General features: G+C 37.9%; 1 protein-coding gene across 2 annotated transcripts in view; it reads right to left on the reverse strand.

Annotated features, from left to right (window-relative positions):
* Nucleotides 1-25,151, reverse strand: part of SLC30A7 (solute carrier family 30 member 7) — a 94,526-nt gene that overhangs the window by 13,916 nt on the left and 55,459 nt on the right. The window contains exon 9 of one of the 2 annotated variants that reach the window (XM_055584950.1): nucleotides 2,160-2,250. The exons of the other annotated variant lie outside the window; for it this stretch is intronic. Within the exon in view, the coding sequence (XP_055440925.1) occupies nucleotides 2,160-2,250 (91 nt within the window). The remainder of the gene's footprint in view (nucleotides 1-2,159; nucleotides 2,251-25,151) is intronic. 2 annotated transcript variants of the gene reach the window in all.

Here is a 25,151-nt window from a genome sequence, read left to right on the forward strand (position 1 = left end):
ATTTCTCTGTATGATTACACTGCCTGTAAGTCAGAGAGAAAATAGAGGCACACAGAAAAGCTCTTCTGACCCTCCAAATCTACCAGTCAACCCTCATCTATTTCAGCATTCTCTGCCTTCCCTTGTGGGATACAGTACCCCTGGCTCCTAGCTACAGTTAATTCCTCCCTAATGCTTTGGATCCTATCCCTTCTCATCTTCTCAAGAACTTGATTCCTTCATTAAATTAATTTGCTTCACTACCATATCATCAACTTTTTCCTCTCAGTTGGCATGTTCCCATTAGCAACACACATGCTCCCAAACTGAACCGTGCAATACAGAAGTCACTCGACACATGTGACTAAATACATGAAAATGTAATGAAATTTAAAGATTAGTTGCACTAGCTCAAAATTATTAAGCTTCAAATGCTCAACAGCCACAGGTTCCTTGTGACTTGCATACTGGACAAGGTAATTATTGAACATCTCCATTACTGGGTAATGTTCTATGGGATGCTGTTTTAACAAATTCTCTTCCCCTTCTTACTATATCCATAGCCAAGCTTTCAGCTCATTTCTTTACTCCCTTTAACAACACTTCTTAAAAGAAATGACTGTAACCACTGTATCTACTTCCCCCATTCATTTCCACCCTAATCTACTATATCAAGCTTTCACCAAATCTACTGAAAATGTTTTTATCAAAGCCATTAATGCTGTTCATGATGCCAATCAACGGTCACTTTTTTGTTTCTTTTAGAATTGCCTCACAGAAACATTTGGCACAGTTGATTACTTCCTCCTTCTTCAACTTCTGGGTTTTCCAGCTCCCTTTCTATCTATGCTCTAAATCTGGAGTTGAAACTTGAGCTAAAGAATAGAGCTGAATCCTTCCATGGTAATCTCATACAATCCTAATGTTTTAAAGGCTATTTATACGTTGATGAATCAAAACTCCTCCTAGTTCTAATCAGTCCCTAAAATTCCAGATTTGCACATCCAAGCACTTCAGTGACATTTCACTTAGAAGTATAGTAGGCATTTCAGTCTTAACATGTACAGAATAGAACTCTTGATATGGGAGGATTTTCCACCCTCACACCTGCATCAACCTCAACAAATAGGATCTAGACTAGTTGCAATTCAACACTTTTTCTCCCCTCTGCTAATATAATCTATCTCTAAAAACTTATCCAAAATATCTACTTAGCTCCACTGTCATTGCTACCACTGTAGTCCACGCCATAACTTTTCAAATTAAATGATAATAGCTTCTTAATTGGTTTTCTTTGCTTTCATTCTTCCTAGTGTTTATTCTCTAATAGCAAGCAGAATAAGCTTTTAAAATTTAAGTTCTGTGACACTCTCCCTGCATAAAAGCTTTCTAATGCTTTCCACAGAATCAGAATTAAATCTAAACCTCTTAGTAGACCAACACTTCTGTATCATCTGTCCCCTGTCATTCTCTCCAGCCTTTCCAGCCACTCTTCCCTTTATCTATTATGCTTCAGCCACAGTGGCTTTTCCTCACTGTTTTTCAAATACACTAAATTAGTTCCAGCCATAGAACTTATTGCATTAGCATTTTCCTTTGCTTGGAACACTCTTCTCCAAGATTTTCATATGTCTGGCTCCTTCTAATCTACAAGATTTCAGCTTCCTTGAATATGACAGTCTCAATAAATCTGATGTCGCCATCCATGTCTACCACCTCACTTTGTTTCATTTCTATTATAGTAATCATCACTGATATTTCCTTATTTATTTCTTGTTTAGTGCCTGTGTTCCCTGCCAGACCATAAATACTTGGATAGACGCTGTCTATCTTGTTTACCATTACACCCCTAGGACCTTAGAAGAACATATGGCATAAAAGATGGGGGGCTCACAAAATACATGTTGAAGAAATGCTTATACCATCTGCTATTCATATTTATATTTTAAAAGAGCCGCTGGATTTCTAGACTAGATGAGGACAATTTCTACCACATTTCTTTAGTGAAGCTCAATATTTTCCAATGATTTTATTCTGGTTTAAGTGGCATTCATGGTCAGCTTTTAATCTTGGAAGAAATATAAAATTATACACACATGCTACCCATATTTATAAAAGTTGAAACCCCCAACAATTTGGAAACAACTAAAACCCAGTGGTTTGGAAGCACTGAAACTTACCCTCTGATAGCATTGAGGTAAAGTATTTTCCAAAAGCGGAGGAGTTCTCTGCATTAATATTCCAACAGACTCTCTTAAGAGAGGAATAACACTATAGAAAAGGAAGACAACAAACTTATTAGAGCCACATTCTGACCATCCTATCCTGCAAGAAAGTAATAATATACCTCCTGACAGTAGAATATAACAAAGATTTATCAGAATAATATGAGGGAAAAAAATCCAGTCACTGTTCCAAATTTTTCATGGGACAAAAAAGTTATTATTTAAGGTAAAAGTAGAAGAGTTAAATGAAATATATCAGTGTATGAAAAAAGAGTTAAATGAAATATTTCAGTGTATGAAATATTAGTATAATACTAATATTATACTACTGAATAGTACTGGAGCATCTAAAAATCTAAACACAAGCATTCATTCAACTGCCATTTAAAATATGACTTCAAAGGGCTAGACTCTTCCAAGATAATCTATAAAGCATATCATGGCTGACTGGTCCTTAACATTTATCAAACATCTACATGCATTTATCTGAACAGTTCTGTTAAGGAAAATACAAAAAACAAAAATTAATACAGTATATTAGGTTCGTTCATCCAATGGTTTTCCAATCCGATTATGTATCAATCTTCTTTGATTATTAAAAAAAATAGAAGCCTGGATATCACCACAGATCTAGTGAAGAATCAGCACCTCTAGTGATCAGCCCAAAAGACCATATGAATTGATGTAATTAGTCTGTAACTGGTATTTGGAAATTAAAGCTTTAGGCTATTTAGATGGTTGAAAGTGAAAGTGAAGTCACTCAGTCATGTCTGACTCTTTGCGACCCCATGGACTGTAGCCCACCAGGCTTCTCCGTCCATGGGATTCTCCAGGCAAGAATACTGGAGTGGGTTGCCATTTCCTTCTCCAGGGGATCTTCCCAACCCAGGGATCGAACCCAGGTCTCCCACATTGCAGGTAGATGCTTTAACCTCTGAGCCACCAGGGAAGCTCTATTTAGATGGTTAAATGCACACAAAACAGTTAATGGTGAGGGTGGCTCTACTGCAACGGTTTTCTAAATCAGCAACACATCAAATTTACCTTAAGAGTGTGGTTTCTTTTCATTCCTAACATACTGAATGAGAATCTCTGAGGAAAAGGTGAAGTATCAATATTTTTAGAAAGCCCTCCAGGGGGAGTCCAGTAAGTTACTGGAGTGAGCAGACAGTCACTGCTCTAATGCTTGATGCTGATTGAAAGGCAAGTTGTCAGGAATAGCTTCATTACACTTACTAGCTGAAGCCAGTGCTTTGTTTTAAACTTATAGAATCTCAATGTTTCTAGAGTAAAACCCCTCCTGATTATAGCTAAAGGTATGTGTGCAAGCTCAATGTTGCCCAACTCTTTGCAACTCCATGGACTGTAGCCCACCAGGCTCCTCTGTCCATGGAATTCTTTAGGCAAGAATACTGGAGTGAGTAGCCATTTCCTACTCCAGGGGATCTTCCTGACCCAGGGATCAAACTCATGTCTCCTGCATTGGCAGGTGGACTCTTTACAACTGAACCACTTGGGAAACCCCAGAAACCCCATAGCTATAGGAGATAAAGAGAAAACCAAACAAAACATATACCTTTTAAGGAAGGTAGAAGGTGAAGTGGATAACTTAAAAGATTAGTGTTATTTTTGACAGACAGAAAAGGAAAGAGAAGATATTAATGATCAGAGGAATAGGGACAATGCTTGTCTTGCTGTTATAGTCCCAAGGAGGCCCAGTAAAGTGCTGGTCACACTTGTGGGCCCACAATACTTGTTGATTAAATGAAAGATAAATGTATCTAGCAATTAGATGTTTTAGAATCTAGATTAAAGAAAGGAAAGGCCTCAGAGAAGAAATTAAGAAATTGTTCCCACACTTTGTGTACAGAGGTAAGTAGCTGGGTTAGGAGGGTAAAAGTAGGAACAGAGACAAACAGGAAAGTTAAACAGACACCGAGAGATATTGAGATATTGAGAAACTGGAGTCCAGGGAAGCAACACCAAGGGCAAGTTTAAAAATCTAAAAAGTGTGGAGAGAATAGCAGTAATGCATATAAAAGCACATGGACAGGAGTTGAAGACACATTCAAGTGAAAATATTCTTTAGTCAGATAGTGATTTGCTAGCCAAGAACAATTAGATGCCACCTTTAATTGCTTCTTTTCCCTTAAAACCTTCATGCTCTAAATCACCAAGTTCTCATGACTTAACCTGCTAAGCATTTCTTGCCTCCATCCCCCTCCTTCATTCTATTACATACGTCCGCAATAATCTCCGTATCATTTCACTTGGATTATCAAATAGCCTCCTAAGTGGTCCCTTTGCCTCTAGTCTTATTTTCTTAAGTCCACTGTGACAGGCGGCTTCAAAGATGGATCCCAGAGACCCCTGCCTCCCTAGTGTGTGTACTCTTGTGTCATTCCCTCCCCTTGAGTGTGGTCTGGACCCAGTGACTTGCTCCTAATGCATCAAGTATGGCAAAAGTCATGCTTCTAAGGTAAAAGACTCTGGCTTCTATCTTTTCCACCCTCCTCTCTTGCTCTCTCGCTTGTTCAAAGCTGCCACACTGAGAGCTGCCCTAGGCAGAGGCCCAAGGCAACGAACGGGAACTAAGAGATGCTTCTGGAGAGGAAACGAGACCCTCAGTCCAAGAGCCCCAAAGAAACTCAATACTGTCAACAACCACTTCAGTGAGACTGGAAGTAGATTCTCCCCCAGACCAGCATTAGAATGACTACAGCCCCTGGCTGACACCTTGACTTCACCCTGTGAGGGAGCCTGAGCCAGGGAGCCCAGTTAGCCATGCTCAAGTTCCTGAACCAAGGCAAAGATAATAATGTGTGTCATTTTAGCTATGCTCTTTTTGTGTAAGTTGTTATCTTACCATTGATAACTAATAGAACCATTCTGTATAAAGCTATTAGACTAATCTAATTAAAATCAGAATCTGACTCTGTATTTCCCTCAAAAAAAAAAAAAAAAGAAAAAGAAAAATCCATTAGCGGCTCCCTATGACTGGTATGCTGCAGTCCATGGGGTCGCAAAGAGTTGGACACGACTGAGCGACTGAACTGAACTGAACTGCCTGGGGAATTAAATGTAAACTCTAGCTTCACCTCCTATCATTCTTGCTTCACATTTTACACTCTCTAAAACATAAACACACTTCTACTTCACTTTCTGCTGTTTCCTCCTTTCATGCTTTGTCTCATGCTATAACCTCTCTAGATGTCCCTAAACTGTCCTTTAATCTGGCTTCTAGTCCTTCTTTAAAATCTCAGTGTCACCCCTTGCAGGGGATATTCCCTGATCCCAAACTGTCCTCCAAACTCTATGAAGTTCTTCTTTGTGCTCTTACAAAAAATTTGTGATATCTATAGTAAGGCTGGAGGAAAAATGGGTGGAAAGCAACTAGAATTGGGGTTAAGGATTTTGACAGTGAAAGAACAGTGGTCATCCTTTCATTCAACCTGAACAATAATGTCTGTTTCTATCCACTGTGCTGTTATTAAAAAGGTGAAGGTTCCCTGGATTTACCAAAAAGGCAAAAAAAAAAACCCGTCATAGTAGAATAACAAGGCATAATTCAATTATTACGTTCTTCTTTCCTCTCTCCATCCTCATTTCTCAGGAAAAAGAAAGGATCTATAACTAAATGCTTTTATATATCTAACTTAAACAATTTTTGTTTTCCTACTTTATTGTACTTCTCAGGAAATGAGGCACAAAAGTAGTTCCCCCAGAATAACTGTTTGAGAATAAGAAAAAAGTATTTTTTTCAGTGCCCACTAACTTTAGCTATTTTGATAACTTCTTCTTCAATCTTTATCTCAAGAAACTGCTAATAATGCCTGGAGATACCTGATGTGGAAAAAATCACTCAAGTGTAAATCATACAACCTAGGTTCTAACTCTGCCATTAAACAGCTTTAGACAAGTAGTATAACCTTCCAAAACATCAGTTTTCTCATCTATAAAATAAGGGAGTAGATTAAATTTCTTGGTAATTTCTTCCATCTTTATTTTCATTCAGTAAGAAAAAAAATGGTCCAAGTACAAGGAATACTAGAGAGAGAATATATTTGGAAATGAAATATAAGTTGCCTTTGTATACTAAAAAGCAACAACATGCCAGTATCATCAACTGAGGTTATACTCTGCAAACCAATCTCATCCATTACTAATTAGGTAAGTCTGCAAATAGATTTTATTATGCAATCAATACAAATAAGCAATAAGTACTACATGCTTTGCTTGGCATCAGATCTTCTAGAATCAGATGGAATCTTACTCTACAGTTGTGGGAATGGAGACCTAGTGCACCAAAGTAACTTGCTTAAGCTTAAAGCTAGTGAATGGGTGAGCTAGAATAGTAACAGGTCTTCTGACTCCAAAATCAATTTTGAACAGTTCAAGTCTACAAACATTTACTGTTTCTTTACCATGTGCCAGGCATGTGCTAGGCACCAGAAATAAAAAGATAAATAATTCACAATGCCTTACTTCAAAGGAACTCAACAGTATTGAAAAAGCCTGTAGAGATCAATGGAAACTACAAAACAAACATTTGTTGGATTGACCCACCATTTGGAAAAAGACACACATGAATAAAAAACAACTGTAGATTAAAAGCCTGTATCCGTTTTCATTTCCCAGGAACTTCTGGCAAATGGTTTTTTAATTAGTATGTTGATAACTTACTCTTAAACATACCTTTAAAAATAAAAAATACATCTTTCCGACTTCCCTGGTGGTGCAGTGGATAAGGATCTGCCTGCCAATGCAGGGAACAAGGGTTTGACCCCTGATCCAGGAAGATTCCACATGCTTCAGAGCAACTAAGCCCATGAGCTACAACTACTGAGCCTGTGTGCCACAACTACTGAAGCCCACGCACCTCGAGCCTGTGCTCCACAGCAAGAGAAGCCACTATAATGAAAGCCTGCCACAACTAGAGAAAGCCTGCAAAAAGGCAACAAAGACCAGGTGCAGCCAAAAATTAATTTAAAAAATATATACCCTTCAAAACAATGTGAGGAAGAAAGGAAGAGAAGAGAACATGGATTTTACTGTAATAAAAGGCATGCAATATGAGCACTGATATTACTTAAGCAATAGTTATAAAATATAATCTTGCAAAAAACTTTTAAAATCTTTGTCTTAGTATACCTAAGGCTAGTTTAAGACTTTCCCCCAAAAGAGCTAAAGCACAATTAATACAAGAGAGTTAAGTCCAATCTAGATTAATCCTTAAGGAAATCAGTTTTAAAACAGTAAAGACACTTCTTTAATACGGACTCCTAATAAGTCATCAAATACATGGGGAAACAGCGTCAGACTTTATTTTTCTGGGGCTCCAAAATCACTGCAGATGGTGACTGCAGCCATGAAATTAAAAGACGCTTCCTCCTTGGAAGGAAAGTTATGACCAACCTAGACAGCATATTCAAAAGCAGAGACATTACTTTGCCAACAAAGGTCCGTCTAGTCAAGGCTATGGTTTTTCCAGTGGTCATGTATGGATGTGAGAGTTGGACTGTGAAGAAAGCTGAGCACCGAAGAATTGATGCTTTTGAACTGTGGTGTTGGAGAAGACTCTTGAGAGTCCCTTGGACTGCAAGGAGATCCAACCAGTCCATCCTAAAGGAGATCAGTCCTGAGTGTTCTTTGGAAGGACTGATGCTAAAGCTGAAACTCCAATACTTTGGCCACCTCATGAGAAGAGTTGACTCATTGGAAAAGACTCTGATGCTGGGAGGGATTGGAGGCAGGAGGAGAAGGGGATAACAGAGGATGAGATGGCTGGATGGCATCACCGACTCATTGGACATGAGTTTGGGTGAACTCCGGGAGATGGTGATGGACAGGGAGGCCTGGCGTGCTGCAATTCATGGAGTCGCAAAGAGTCAGACATGACTGAGTGACTGAACTGAACTGAACTGTTGGAGAAGACTCTTGAGAGTCCCTTGGACTGCAAGGAGATCCAACCAGTCCATCTTAAAGGAGATCAGTCCTGAGTATTCATTGGAAGGACTGATGTTGAAGCTGAAACTCCAATACTTTAGCTACCTGATGCAAAGAACTGACTCTTTGGAAAAGACCCTGATGCTGGGAAAGATTGAAGGCAGGAGGAGAAGGGGAAGACAGAGGATGAGATGTTTGGATGGCATCACCGGCTCAATGGACATGAGTTTGAGTAAACTCTGGGAGTTGGTGATGGACAGGGAGGCCTGGCATGCTGCAGTCCACAGGGTCGCAAAGAGTTGGACATGTCTGAGTGACTGAACTGAACTGAATAAGTCACCAAGAACAACCATCTACAAATTTATCCAAATCTTTGTTCAAATGTTTATGTGTATAATCCATGGTTGTTGCCTCTCAAAGTCTGCTACTCTCTCTGTAAAAACAACAACAGTGAACAACAACTAGTACTTCTCTTTTTCTCCTAAAATTTACTTTCACATGTGGCCCTTAGTTTGAGGATTCTAGAACTGGTGAAGATCCATGATCACAGATAACACAGTATTAGAATTAACAGAATTTAGGGATCCCCCATTTTAACACAATTCAAAAACCATAATGCAGACAAATACTTTAATAAAATTAATATTAGAAGCCAGCATCTATTTTAAAATAATTAAATGAAAGCTATAACTGATATAAGATAATAATATATAGAGAGTGTACCAATGAGGTTTTTACTGACTTTGCTACACTATAAAATTTCAAATGGTTGTCTACTTAGGTAGAATTTTAATAAAATGTTTACATTCAAGAGCAGCAAGCATTTCACCAGAGCACATGGAAACATCAGGCTAATTTTCTCCAATAATAATATTAAAATATTGTTAAGAATTTCAGCTGTAGGAGCTATAACTAGGTCATGAAACTGGGGTGGGGAGAAAAAAGTACTTGCTAAATCAAGTGTGGTGATAAGCAATTTAAAATCAAAGTCAATTTCTATAATAATCTCAAAGGTTATAAAAATGTAAAAGAAACCTGCAGAAACTCTATTTTTGTTTTTTAAAATTGTGTTTAGCTCAGGAGTTTGTGCCCATATTTTTCTGATTAACTACTGTAATAGGGAATCATAAAACAGATTTTAGCATGGATCTGTCTAGCCATAATGAAAGGATATGGGGAAAAAGACAAACTTAGCAAATTCCTGACTGAGCTAAGACTTAGAGCTGCATCCAAACCCAAAAAGTAAGCATTTGGAAACAATTAGAGGTTCACTTCTGGTTGACTAACTCAATTCCAGCTTTAACAATGAAATACCATTTTCCTAGCATATATAAAAAGAATGACTCATTAGGTACATGAGTTTACCAGTAAAACATGCTAATATTTTTATTCCTCAAAAGCTAAGTCAAATTTACAGTCATATAATCAGAAATTTACAATATGAAAGTTTACATGAGAGCAGATTAAATAAGCAACAGTTAACTATTACTCTTTATTTTTTAATTTTATTTTATTTTTAAACTTTACATAATTGTATTAGTTTTGCCAAATATCAAAATGAATCCACCACAGGTATACATGTGTTCCCCGACCTGAAGCCTCCTCCCTCCTCCCTCCCCATACCATCCCTCTGGGTCGTACCAGTGCACCAGCCCCAAGCATCCAGTATCATGCAAACTATTACTCTTTATTGCCAGTAACTCTGCAAATGAAAATTTTACTTCAAAAGCATTTAGTGAAAGTCTCACCATTTCAACAGTAAATAAAATTGTCTAGCAATAATTATAAATAAATCAAAGAAAAGGATATACATTACAAAAACTTGAAGAACAATCAGACTAGCAATAATCATAATCCTTAACAATAAAGAATTCTAGAGAGTTGAAAACATCACTTAAATCTGAGAACAAATATCTATTAATAATAATTAAAACATAATTACTGATTCAACTTTTTTGAATTGGCTAATGGACTAAGTCTTCCTGCATATTATCAGTGGTTTTTATAACCCACAAACATAAACATATAGGCTCATTTATAAAAGAGCCTATAAATTTGAAGTATTTTCTAGCATATGTCATATACTCAAAAATGTTTAGTGGACAAAAGAAGCCAAAGAAAACTGACCCTGAAAAGCAATGTATTCTACATTTAGGCATGGTGATCCTGTTGATAAGCTGTAAATATACAGTCATATTTGCACAAATACAATTATTCCACTGTAAAAAACAATTACCTATAAACCTAGAATTTCATAAGCCTAATACAGAACAGAAAACCTAAAACCACAGGCATTGTGATTTACCTTATAATTATACTGAGCTTCTGAAATCTATTGTTTAAATCAGTGCATATTTACAGAGTACCAATTTTACTCAATAAGAGAGACAGTATGATATCCTAAAATACCCCTAGAACTTGGAGCCAACATCATGAAAAAGTCACTCTTTTCTCTAAAGTTCTGGAACTTAGTTATAACACTTAATGCATCTATCTGGTCTCTGGACCAAAAGCATTTGTAAATAATGTCAAATTAGCAGATAATAATGTCTTTGTTTAAACAAAACTTAATAGTTTCTTTAAGTACTATTAATAAAGTACTTTAAGTATTTTAATAAATTTTTTTCCAATTTGATCCTCACAACAATTTAAGTAGCTTTAAGAAAATGAATTTTTTTCCAATTGGATCCTCACAACAATTTAAGTAGCATTAAGAAAATGTTGGAATAAGAGATACAGACAAGATTATAAGAGCTTATTTAGACCAACTCCCTCCTTTTATAGAAGAGAAAACCATCTCAGAGAGATTAAGACAACTCGCTCTTTGTTACATATTGGTAAGCAGCAGAACTGGAGGTAATAACTCCAACACTAAAGCTTTCTTCTCGACACTGCAGTGTCTCATGAAGACTGAGTCCTCTGGGGTCAGAGACCAGGTTGTATTCTTTTTATTCCCAGTGCCGTGCACAGTGCATGGAATATAATAAGTGCTGGACACACGTCTGCTGAATGTACAGTCTATTGTAAAATTTCAAACACTAGTGGAAGATTATTAAAATGTCAAACAGCCCTTGTTTGATATGACTTTCAACACTTCACAATAACAGCTAAATAACAAAGCAGTAAAAAGGCCCTTAAAAGAATTATTCCCCCAAAAGAATCTCTAATAAATAGAAGCAGAAGTATCTTATCCTCTATTCAAGTATAGGTGACAAAGAATTAATTATACTTAGGCAGGAGCAATCCGCATTCCCAACTCTTAACATGCAACTTGTTATCTTAATAAAGGCTTTTCATTCTCTTGAAAAAGAATATTCTCATGAATAAAAAACTAAAATCACACCAACAATATAAATAGAAAATAAAAATGATAACATATGTATCCATGAAGCACAAAGGTGCAAATAAGTATGAAAAATGAATGAGAACTCATGCTAATATCCTCTCAAGAGGGAGGGAAATGGGGAGAGACAATGGAATAGAAGTAAGAGGGCAAAGAACACCACAAGATACAGTTTTGAGAGAAGACTGGAATAAATCTTATTATTCGTATTAAATATGGTAACATTTGCATCTAAAAGCTAATGAGAACTGGAGGCACCTCTCTACTCCCTCTGTGACCCACTGAAAGCGGTGGCTACGCTAACATGGACAAAGGCAGGAGATGAAGCTCTTTAAGGAAAGCTGCCATTTAAAAAATGGTGAAGAGACAGGACTTTATTTCAAAAACCAGATGAGACGGCAAGAAATATTTATATAGTAATACTATCAAAACCGACTTATCATTAAATGGCTTCAGCAATTGCAAGTTTTAACTCAAAACAAAAAGGCCTTAAGATCAGTGAGAAAAATCTTAAAAGGAATGGGACCAGGGTGCTGATCAATACCTAGGTTCAATAAGGCTATTAGTAATCTGAGCTAAACTGTGTGTAGCTACTTCCAGGTTAAGCAGTTAACATTTACACAATGCCCTGCCACTCTAGACTTAGTATATCTTAACTTAGTCCACATATAACAAGTTATGAGGTAAACATTAACTGTCATTTCCACTTTCAAGATTAAAAACTGAGGTTAAGTGACTTGCCCAAGGTCACACAGACAAAAGGTCAAAACAGGATTTGAACCCAGGCAGCTATGCTCAGAAGTAAATACTCTTAACTGCTCGGTAAGACTTCTAATTAAGTCATCAAGGTGGCTCTGTTAGTGCTCCCAAGGCACCTCTACCTAAAGGAGAGCTGACTTTTGGAGAAGCTGGCCTTCAAAGTGTATTGAAGGCCTGGATCATAAAAAGAAATTTAAAAGCTCAGGAAAAGATGAACAGTAATAAAAATATGAAAGTCTTCTGCCATCTGAGAGGTGACTGGTACAGTCAAAAGTTGAACAGAAGCAAACCCTGACACCTACTTTCTGTTCTGTGCCCATACTCAATGATAACTTTCAAAGTCAGATGTCTGTGGGAAGCAAATCTAACATAGGAAATGAAAAGCAAAGGAAAAAGTACCTTTATTTGCTTATCCAAATTAAACCTAAAATATCACCGTGGGAGTATATTAAATATCTCAAAGTAGATTTCTAATTGCTACACTGGAGGCTGACTACTTTAAAATATTTAGCTGCTGAGGTAGGAGTAGAAATCATGTTTTCAAAGGATAAATTAAGCGAGAGAACAGAGTAACTTAAGTGCAGGTCATACCTAGTGGTGAAGAATTTCAAAGTAATTACACGTAAATTAACAATGAACACTGAAAATGTATAATCAAAAGGGAGTAATATTTTTTCTTTTGGTAGGTATAAATTAAGAGTTGAAAAAACTCAACATACTTTCAACCTTTTAAAATTTACTTTTTTAAAGGCTAAAAATGTCTATGATTCCAAAGTCAAAAGTATATTAAACATATAAGCCTCATTTCTAATCCCTTCCTCAGTCTAGAAGTAACTATATTTCTTATATTTGTTTTCAATTTGTTCTGTGAACATGCAGATTATATATGCATCTTTCCTTATGGAAAAGATAAAGTGCTACATTTAACCTGTCTTATGCTGTACTCTTATATATCAGGCGCTACATATCAAATGCTATTTTGTTTTCTTAACAATATAGCTTGAAAACAATGCCTCATTACCAAAGCTAGTGGTGGTGATGGAATTCCTGTTGATCTATTTGAAATCCTAAAAGATGATGCTGTGAAAGTGCTGCACTCAATATGCCAGCACATTTGGAAAACTCAGCAGTGGCCACAGGACTGGAAAAGGTCAGTTTTCATTCCAATCCCAAAGAAAGGCAATGCCAAAGAATGCTCAAACTACTGCAAACTGCACTCATCTCACAGGTTAGCAACGTAATGCTCAAAATTCTCTAAGCCAGGCTTCAACAATATGTGAACTGTGAACTTCCAGATGTTTAAGCTGGATTTAGAAAAGGCAGAGGAACCAGAGATCAAATTGCCAACATTCACTGGATCATTGAAAAAGCAAGAGAGTTTCAGAAAAACAACTACTTCTATTTTATTGACTATGCCAAAGCCTTTGACTGTGTGGATCACAACAAACTGGAAAATTCTTAAAGAAATGGGAATACCAGACCACCTGACCTGACTCTTGAGAAATGTGTATGCAGGTCAAGAAGCAACAGTTAGGACTGGACATGGAACAACAGACTGGTTCCAAATAGGAAAAGGAGTACGTCAAGGCTGTATATTGTCACCCTGCTTATTTAACTTATATGCAGAGTACATCATGCAAAATGCCAGCTGGATGAAACACAAGCTGGAATCAAGACTGCCGGGAGAAATATCAATAACCTCAGATACGCAGATGACATGACCCTTACAGCAGAAAGCAAAGAAAAACTAAAGAGCCTCTTGATTGAAAGTGAAAGAGGAGACTGAAGAAGTTGCCTTAAAACTCAGCATTCAGAAAACTAAGACCATGACTTTCAGTCCAATCACTTCATGGCAAATAGATGGGGAAACTATGGGGGAAACAGTGAGAGACTTTATATCTTTGGGCTCTAAAATCACTGCAGATTGTGACTGCAGCCATGATATTAAAAGACGCTTGCTCCTTGGAAGGAAAGCTAAGACAAACCTAGACAGCATATTAAAAAGCAGACATTACTTTGCCAACAAAGGTTCGTCTAGTCAAAGCTATGGTTTTTCCAGTAGTCGTGTATGGATGTGAGAATTGGACTATAAAGAAAGATGAGCACTGAAGAATTGATGCTTTTGAACTGTGGTATTGGAGAAGACTCGAGAGATTCCTGGACTGCAAGGAGATCAAACCAATCCATCCTAAAGGAAATCAGCCATGAATATTCACTGGAAGGACTGATGTTGAAGCGGAAACTCCAATACTTTAGCTGGGAAAGATTGAAGGCGGGAGGAGAAGGGGACAGCAGAAGATGAGATGGTTGCATGGTATCATCTACTTGATGAATATGAGTTTGAGCAAGCTCCAGGAGTTGGAGATGGACAGGGAAGCCTGGCGTGCTGCAGTCCATGGGGTCACAAAGAGTTGGACACAACTAAGAGACTGAACTGAACTGAATCATATAGAGATCTTCCTTATTCTTTTTTGTTATAGTGTCAAGTAACACTGTTGTACAAAAGATCTCTAGAACTTTTTTCATGTTGCAACACTAAAACGCTACCCATTAAACACTAAATTTCCCATCCCTCCTGCTCCCAACCCTTGGCAACATCCTTCTACTCTGTTTCCATATTTCTGACTACTTTATATATGTCAATATAATTCGACTCGTACAAAATTTGCTCTTTGGGACTGGCTTATTTAGTTTAGTATAATGTCCTGAAGTTTCATGATGAAGTGTATGACAGAATCTCCTTCTTTTTAAAGGCTGTATAATATTAAACTATATGTATATACCACATTTTCTTTATACATTCATCTGTTGATGGAGATGTGGGTTACTTCTACCTCTTATCTATTGTGAATAATGCTGCAATGAACACGGGTATATGAGTATCTCTTTGCAATCCTCCTCTGAGTTCTTTTGGACATGTACCCAGAAATGGAATTGCTAGGTTATATGATAACTCTACTTTTAACTTTCTGAAGAACATGGATACTAATTTCTACAATGGCTGCACCATTTTACATTCCTTCCAAAAGTAAACAAAGGTTCCAAATTCTCCACATCCTTGCCTACAGGTATTATTTATTCTTTTGATAGGGGACACCTGATGGGTGGGCTTCCATGGTAGCTCAACTGGTAAAGAATCCACCTGTAATGCAGGATTCCCCAGTTTGATTCCTGGGTCAGGAAAATCCCCTGGACAAGGGATAGGCTACCCACTCCAGTATTTATGGGTTTCCCTGGTGGCTCAGAAGGTAAAGAATCCACCTGCATTGTGGAAGACCTGGGTTGGGAAGATCCTCTAGAGGAGGGCATGGCAACTCACTCTAGTATTCTTGCTTGGAGAATCCCCATGGACTGTAGCCCAGCAGGGTCTTCTGTCCATGGGGTCACAAAGAGTCGGACAGGACTGAACAACTAAGCACAGCATGGCATCTGATGGGTGTAAGGTGATGTCTTGTCATTTGGATTTGCATTTCCCTATTTATTAGCAATATTGAGCATCTTTTCATGTGCTTATTGGCAGGTATAAATCTTTAGAGAAATGTCTATTAAAATCCTTTGCTTCTTTTTAAATTGGTTTACTTTGTTTTTGTTGTTCAGTTGTAGACCTTCTTATATAGTCTGAATATTAACATCTTACAAGATATATGATTTGCAATTGTTTGCTTCAATTCCATAAACTGACTTTTTTGACAATTCCAAAAATTACTCTGCCAACTGTTTCTTTTGATGAGCAGAAGTTCTTAAGTTAGGTAAAGTCCAATTTGTCTATTTTTTATTTTGTTGCCTGTCTTCTTTGGTTTCCATCAAAAAAAAAAAAAACACTCCAAACACCAATACCCTAAAACTTTTCTTTGTTTTTGCGTAGGGTTTTAATAGTTTTAGATCGTATGTTTGAAGTCTTTAATCCATTTTGAGTTTAATTTTTATTGTGGTGTAAAGGTCCAATTTCATTTTTTGCATGTTGATATCCAGTTTTTCCAAAACCATTTGTTGGAAAGACTGCTTTATCCCCATTGTGTAGTCTAGGCACTCTTATCAAAAATCATTTGGCTATTTATATGCAAACATTTATTACTGGGCTCTCTATTCATCTTGCTGCTGCTACTGCTAAGTCACTTCAGTCGTGTCCGACTCTGTGCGACCCGAGACGGCAGCCCACCAGGCTCCCCCGTTCCTGGGATTCTCCAGGCAACAACACTGGAGTGGGTTGCCATTTCCCTCTCCAATGCATGAAAGTGAAAAGTGAAAGGGAAGTCGCTCAGTCGTGTCTGACACTTACCGACCCCATGGACTGCAGCCTACTAGGCTCCTCCATCCATGGGATTTTCCAGGCAAGAGTACTGGACTAGGGTGCCATTGCTGCTCTCCATCTCTGTCTTTATGCCAGGACCACACCATCTCAATCACTGTTGCTTTGGTGTACATTTTGAAATCAGGGACTGGGAGGCCTCCAACTTTGTTCTTCTCTCTTGAGGTTGTTTTGGCTATTCATAGTCTCTCCATATTCCACACAAGTTTTAGGATTTTAAAAAATCTAGTTCTGCAAAAAGATGCCATCGATCTGATAGACAGAGTGCCTGATGAACTATGGAATGAGGTTTGTGACATTGTATAGGAGACAGGGATCAAGACCCCATGGAAAAGAAATGAAAAAAACCAAAATGGCTGTCTAAGGAGGCCTTACAAATAGCTGTGAAAAGAAGAGAAGCGAAAAGCAAAGGAGAAAAGGAAAGATATAAGTATCTGAATGCAGAGTTCCAAAGTATAGCAAGGAGAGATAAGAAAGCCTTCCTCAGCAATCAATGCAAATAAACAGAAGAAAACAACAGAATGGGAAAGACTAGAGATCTCTTGAAGAAAATTAGAGATACCACGGGAACATTTCTTCAAAGATGGGCTTTATAAAGGACAGAAAGGGTATGGACCTAACAGAAGCAGAAGATATTAAGAAAAGATGGCAAGAATACACAGAAGAACTGTACAAAAAAGATCTTCACGACCCAGATAATCACAATGGTGTGATCACTCACCTAGAGCCAGACATCCTGGAATGTGAAGTCAAGTGGGTCTTAGAAAGCATCACTACGAACAAAGCTAGTGGAGGTGATGGAATTCCAGTTGAGCTATTCCAAATCCTGAAAGATGATGCTGTGAAAGTGCTGCACTCAATATGCCAGCACATTTGGAAAACTCAGCAGTGGCCACAGGACTGGAAAAGGTCAGTTTTCATTCCAATCCCAAAGAAGGGCAATGCCAAAGAATACTCAAACTACTGCACAATTGCACTCATCTCACACACTAGTAAAGTAATGCTCAAAATTCTCCAAGCCAGGCTTCAGCAATACGTGAACAATGAACTTCCAGATGTTTAAGCTGGTTTTAGAAAACCCAGAGGAACCAGAGATCAAATTGCCAACATCTGCTGGATCGTGGAAAAAGCAAGAGAGTTCCAGAAAAACATCTATTTCTGCTTTACTGACTATGCCAAAGCCTTTGACTGTGTGGATCACAATAAACTTGGAAAATTCTGAAAGACATGGGAATACCAGACCACCTGACCTGCCTCTTGAGAAATTTGTATACAGGTCAGGAAGCAACAGTTAGAACTGGACATGGAACAACAGACTGGTTCCAAATAGGAAAAGGAGTACGTCAAGGCTGTATATTGTCACCCTGCTTATTTAACTTATATGCAGAGTACATCATGAGAAACGCTGGGCTGGAAGAAACACAAGCTGGAATCAAGATTGCCGGGAGAAATATCAATAACCTCAGATATGCAGATGACACCACCCTTATGACAGAAAGTGAAGAGGAACTCAAAGGCCTCTTGATGAAAGTGAAAGTGGAGAGTGAAAAAGTTGGCTTAAAGCCCAACATTCAGAAAACGAAGATCATGGCATCTGGTCCCATCACTTCATGGGAAATAGATGGGGAAACAGTGGAAACAGTGTCAGACTTTATTTTTCTGGGCTCCAAAATCACTGCAGATGGTGACTGCAGCCATGAAATTAAAAGATGCTTACTCCTTGGAAGGAAAGTTATGACCAACCTAGATAGCATATTCAAAAGCAGAGACATTACTTTGCCAACAAAGGTCCATCTAGTCAAGGCTATGGTTTTTCCAGTGGTCATTTATGGATGTGAGAGTTGGATTGTGAAGAAAGCTGAGCACCGAAGAATTGATGCTTTTGAACTGTGGTGTTGGAGAAGACTCTTGAGAATCCCTTGGACTGCAAGGAGATCCAACCAGTCCATCCTAAAGGAGATCGGTCCTGAGTGTTCTTTGGAAGGACTGATGCTAAAGCTGAAACTCCAGTACTTTGGCCACCTGATGCAAAGAGTTGACTCACTGGAAAAGACCATGATGCTGGGAGGGAATGGGGGCAGGAGGAGAAGGGATGACGGAGGATGACATGGCTGGATGGCATCACCGACTTGATGGACATGAGTTTGAGTAGACTCTGGGAGTTGGTGATGGACAGGAGGCCTGGCATGCTGCGATTCATGGGGTCGCAAAGAGTCAGACACAACTGAGTGACTGAACCAGCTGAGTGGGAAAATTGGGCATCCTTGCCTTGTTCATGATCTTAGAGGAAAAGTTTTCAGTTTTCCCCAGGTGTAGTTTCTCCTATATGGCTGTTTTTACGTTGAGGTAATTTCCTTCTAATCTTGGTTTGATGAGTGTTTTTAATCATGAAAAAGTGTTGACTTTTGTCACTTTTCTGCATTGTTTCGAGATGAATACATCCTTTCTTCCTTCATTCTACTCTTGTGGTGTATTATACTGACTGATTTTCATGTGTTGAACCATCCTTATTTTCCAGGTATAAATCTCCCCTAGTTGCAATGTATGATCCTTTTTATGTGCTGTTGAATTTGATTTGCCTACTGTTTTGCTTAGGATTTTTAAGTCAACACTCATCAAGGACACTGGTCTATAGTTTTCTTGTTGTGTCTTTATCTGATATCGGTATCAGGTTAACACTGGCGTCATGAGTTTGGGAGCCTTCTCTTCTCTTCAAATCTCTGGAATAGTGTGAAAAAACTGGTGCTAATATTTCTTTAAATTTTTGGTAGAATTCACCAGTGAAACCATCTAATCATGGTCTTTTCTTTGTTGAAAGGTTTTTGATTACTGCTTTAATCTTCTCACTAGTAATAGGTTTGTTCAGATTTTTTAAATTTCTTCATGATTCAGCCTTGGTAGGTTGCATGCTTCTAGAAATATAGCAGTTTCTTATAGGTTATCCAATTTGTTGGCATATAATTATCCATAGCAATCTCCTACAATTGTTTCTATCTCTGTGATATCAGTTGTAATATCTCCTCTTTCTTATTTTAGATAACTGAGTCTCTTTCTTTTTCTTAGTTGGTTTAGGCAAGTTTTGTCAATTTTCTTGATCTTTTCAAAAAATTAACTCTAGGTGTTGTTGACTTTTTCCTATTATTTTTCTATTCTTATTGCATTTATCTCTGCTCTAACCTTATTGTTTCCTTCCTTCTCCTGACTTTGAATTTAGTTTGTTGTTCTTTTTCTAGTTCCTTGAGTTGTAAGATTTAAGGTTAGATTGTTGACTTGAGATCTTTTTATTTTTTTAATGCATGCGTTTATAGCTATAAACTTCCCTCTTTGTACAGGTTTTGCTGAATTCCATACATTTTGGTATGTTGTGTTTTTGTTTTCATTTGTCTCCACGTATTTTCTGAATTCTCTTATGATTTTTTATTTGACCCATTGGTTGTTACAGAGTGTGTTAATTTCCACATAGTTTTTAATGCTCTTGCTTTCCTTTTGCTATTGATTTCCAGTTTAATTCCACTGTGGTCAGAGAAAATATTTCATATAGTTTCAACGTTCTACACTTTGTTAGGACCTCTTTTGTGACATGATGTGTCATCTTTTTGGGAGAATGTTCCACATACACTTGAGAAGAATGTGTATTCTGCTATAGTTAGGTTAGGCCCAACAACAACCTGTTAGTCCCAACTGGTCCATAGTGTTCAAGTCTTTGCTTATTGAGCCTCTAATGATTGATTGGTTTATGTCCTAGTTGCCCTAAGGTATTGAAGTTTCTTACTATTACTATGTTACTATCTATAATTTCTTCCCACCTCTTCATCAGTGTTCAATTTATATATTCATGAGATCTCATGTTAGCAGCATAGGTACTTACAAATGTTGTATCTTCCTGGTGAACTGACCTTTTTATCCTTATAATTTCTTCTTTCTCTCTTTTGACAGTTTTGGTTGTCTGTTCTGGCTAATATTAAGTATGGTTATCACTGCTGTCTTTAGACTCCTGTTTGTATAAAGTATCTTTTCCTACTTTTTCACTTTTAGTCTCTTATATCTATATAAGAGTCCTTATATCTATAGTGAATCTCTTGTAGGCAAAATAAAGATGAATCTTGTTTTTTGAAAAAATTCATTCATTCAGCCAGTCAATTCAGCCTTTGAATTGATATGTTTAATCCCTTTACATATAAAGTAATTACTGGCATGAAAGGACTTAATATTATCACTTTGTTCAGTTTTCTATCTTTAGCTTTTTCATCTTTCCCCTCTTTTGCTGTCTTCCTTTGTGTTTTATTGATTTTTTTGTAGTGATATGTTTTGATTTCCTTCTCATTTCCCTTTGTATATATTCTATAAATATTTCCTTTGTGGTTATCATTGCATGTGACAAGCTGCTTTTCTCTTTCTCCTTTCAAGACCCTTGCTTTATATGTAACCTCTGACAGTTTGATTATGATGTGTCTCAGTGTGGGCTTCTTTATTTTTATATTTATCCTAGTTGAAGTTCTTTACATTTCTTGAGTTTCTATATCCACTTTTCTTCTCAGATGTGGGAAAGTTTCAGCCACAGTTTCTTTAAATTTTGCCTCCTTTTTTCTTTACTTTCTGGGACCACAATCCACAATGCATATATATTATTATTCTGCTTATCTGTAAACCCTCCAGGATTCCCACCCCTACCTTTTTTCTTTTTTTGCTTCTTTTTTATGTTCTTCTGCCTCAATAATTTTTGTAAGTCCTGCCTTCAAATTCACTGATTCTATCTTTTGCCTGGTCACATCTGCTGCTGAGGCCTCCAGTAAAATTTTTAATTTGTTTCTTCTTTTGTTTGGCTCTTGTCTATTTCTGTCTCTTTGATGATATTCCCATATTGTTCATGCACCATTTTCCTGATTTTGTTTAGTGTCTACCTGTGCTTTTAAAAAATTATCTGAGCATCTTTATGACAGTAATTTTGAATTCTTTACCTGGCAATTCATATGTCTCCTTTTATTGAGTCTGGTTTCTGGATATCTAAATTGTTTCCATGGTTGGCTGTTTCTTTATATGTCTTATTTTTCATTGTTGGGGTTTCAGCATCTGAAGAATCAGTCAACTTTCCAGACTTTGTGGTCAGATTTCACGCAGGGAGGACTTTCTCTGCATAATCTGGCTGGAGATTCTGAATTCTCAAGTGTTTTCTGGTATGTGCCCTCTCTGAGCTTGTGCACATAATCTCTTATTTGAAAAAGTAGCTGGCTCCTACTCGTGAGCTCCTCCTGGTGTCCATCTGTAATACTGCTGCCTCCTGGACTTGCAGTAAGTCACAGTCCTGGGGTTCCACCTAGTGTCTGTCTGTGGTACTGTATCCCCATCTTCCCAGGCAGCTCAGTGGTAAATGCTTGCCCAGCAGATTGGGTTGGCTCCTTGGATAGGGAAGATCCCCAGGAGATCTTCCCTAGCAACCCACTCCAGTATTCTTGCCTGGTAAATACCATAGACAGAGAGCCTGGTGGGCTACAGTCCATGGTGTCAGAGAGAGTCAGACATGATTTAACAACTGAACAGTATCAACAGCAACCTAAGCAGGCACCCATTTTGGTCAGTACTTGAATACAAGCAAGGCAAACCTTTCAGGCAACCCTGCTAAAAGTCAGTTTATATTAAACTCCTTTCCCTGCCCTGGAAGAATATGGGAATTGTGGGCTACTTCCCAAACAGTCTACCACGTGCAGGAAAGTAGGAAGTGCCATGAATTTCCAATCAAGCTTCCATGTGGTTAGATTTCATTAGCCTAGTGTGCAAAAACCTTTTAACTAGTTCCTGGATTTCTCACAGGGCTATTTTGTCAGTTTGCTCAGTTAAGTCTCCATGGAGGAAAGAGAATCTAGGGCTTCCTATTCTGCCATCTTGCTGATTTTACTTCCCTGGCCCCCCATTCTTGTGTGTGTGTGTGCTGTGCTTAGTCACTCAGTCATGTTCAACTTTTTGTGACCCCATGGACTGTAGCCTGCCAGACTCCTCTATCCATGGGGATTCTTTAGGCAAGAATACTGGAGTGGGTTGCCATACCCTCCTCCAGGGGATGTCCCCAGCCCAGGTCCCCCTTTTTTTAGGGGATGCAGAGAATTCCCTTACTAATGTACATTTGTATTCTTTCCAACCCAAGCACATAAAGCCACAAAGAATGGCCTTAAAAATAAATCTTTATAGATTTTTGCCAATTTATCTTTAGGATACATTCCCAGAAGTAGGATTGGTTAATCAAAGGTAAACATACATTATGATAGATGTTTGTTAAAGTTCTCTCCACAGAGATAGTACCACTCTCACTTCTATCAGCAATGTATCAGAATACTTATTTTACCTATGCCCGTGCCAAATATTATGCAAGTTTCTGAATAATTATTCATCTGATTGGAGAGAAGTAACATTACAATGAAGTTTTAGTTTACATTTCTTTTTTTATGAGTGAGGCTAAACTACTTTTACCCATTTAAAAGTCATTTGCATTTCTTTTCCTCTGAACTAAATGAATTTATACTTTTGCTCATTTTTCTTTCAAGCTTTTAATTTTTTAAATTTAATTTTAAGAGCTCTGTCTATATTAGGGGGATTAGTCCTTTATGATCTAAGTGGCAAATATGTATCCCAGTTTATTATGCTTTTTGACCTCTCTCATGGTGCTCTTTTTTCTTTTTAAATGCAACTCAATTCATCAATCTTTTCTCTCACTGATTCTAGGTTTTGAGTCATAGCTATTCCCCTAACACACTCATGCTGTAAAAGTAATTCAGATGTTGAGTTTGTGTTTTACTTTTAGAACTCCAATCCATTTAGATTTATCTGGTATAGAGTATGAAGTACAGTTCCAATTTGTCTTTTCCATATCATTATCCAGTTATTAAAAAAAAGCCCATCTTTTCCCCACTGACTCAAAATGCTGCCTTTATCCCTCTTATCTGCAGATAAATCTACTTCTATAATTCTAATCGGCTCCATCTCACTATTTTAAGGACTTTATATCTTTTCCAAGGTTTTCTTGACTATTCCTCCTGCTTCTTTGTTTTTCCTTATAAACTTTAAAATCAACTTTTATCACCTCCTCTCTAAAAAAAAATTTTTGACTCTTCAAAAACACCAAGTTGTTGTTGTTGCTGTTGTTCAGTCACCTAAGTCGTGTCCAGCTCTTTGTGACCCCATGGACTGCAGCATGCCAGGCCTCCCTGGCCCTCACCGCCTCCCAGAGTTTGCCCAAGTTTGTGTTCACTGCATTGGTGATGCTGTCCAGCCATCTCATCTTCTGACACCGTCTTCTCCTTCTGCCCTCAATCTTTCCCAGCAACAGGGACTTTTCCAAGGAGTCATCTGTTCATATCAGATGACCAAAATACTGGAGCTTCAGCTTCAGCATCATTCCTTCCAGTGAATATTCTGGGTTGATCTCCCTTCAGATTGACTGGGTTGATCTCCTTGTTATCCGAGAGAGTTTCAGGAGTCTTCTTCAGCACCACAATTCGAAGGCATCAATTTTTTGGCATTCTGCCTTCTTCACAGTCCAGCTCTCACAACCACTGGAAAGACCATAGCCTTGACTATACGAACCTTTGTCAGCAGAGTAATGTTTCTCTGCTTTTTAATACACTGTCTAGGTTTGTCATCGCTTTCCTGCCAAGAAGCAATCATCTTCTGTTTTCATGGCTGCAGTCAGTGTCTGCAGTGATTTTGGAGCCCAAGAAGAGGAAATATCACTACTTCCACCTTTTCCCTTTCTATTTGCCATGCAATAATGGGGCCGGATGCCATGATCTTAGTTTCTTTTTAATATTTAGTCTTAAGCCAGCTCTTTCATTCTCCTCCTTCACCCTCATCAAGAGGCTCTTTAGTTCCTCTTAGCTTTCTGCCATTAGAGTGATATTATCTGCATATCTGAGGTTGTTGATGATTCTCCTGCCTGTCTTGATTTCAGCTTATAACTCATCCAGCCTGGTATTTCTCATGATGTGCTCAGCATATAGGTTGAACAAACGGTGACAGCAGACAGCCCTGTTGTACTCCTTTCTTGATCTTGAAACAATCAGTTCCATACAGGAAACTGCTCTTCTTGACCCGCATACAGGTTTCTTAGGAGACAGGTAAGATGGTCTGGTATTCCCATTTCTCTAAGAGCTTTCCACAGTTTGTCATGATCCACTCAGTCTAACGCTTTAGCATAGTTGATGAAACAGAGATAGATGTTTTTCTGAAATTCCCTTGCTTTCTCTATAATCCAGTAAATGTTGGCAATTTGATCTCTGGTTCCTCTTCCTTTTCTAAATCCAGCTGGGACAACTGGAAGTTCTTGGTTCACATAATCCTGAAGCCTAGCATGCAAGATTTTAAGCATGACCTTACTAGCATGAGAGATCAATGCTATTGCCTGATGGTTAGCACATTCTTTGGTACTACCCTTCTTGGAAATTGGGATGAGGACCTTTTCCAGTCCTGTGGCCACTGCTGGGTCTTCCAGATTTGCTGACATAATGAATGCAAACCCTTAATAGCATCATCCTTTAGGGATCTGAATAGTTCTGCTGGAATTTTATCACATCCACTAGCTTTATTAACAGCAGTGTTTCTT

This window comes from Bubalus kerabau, chromosome 6 (genome assembly GCF_029407905.1).
Source record: "Bubalus kerabau isolate K-KA32 ecotype Philippines breed swamp buffalo chromosome 6, PCC_UOA_SB_1v2, whole genome shotgun sequence".
NCBI classification, from domain to species: Eukaryota; Metazoa; Chordata; class Mammalia; order Artiodactyla; family Bovidae; genus Bubalus; species Bubalus kerabau.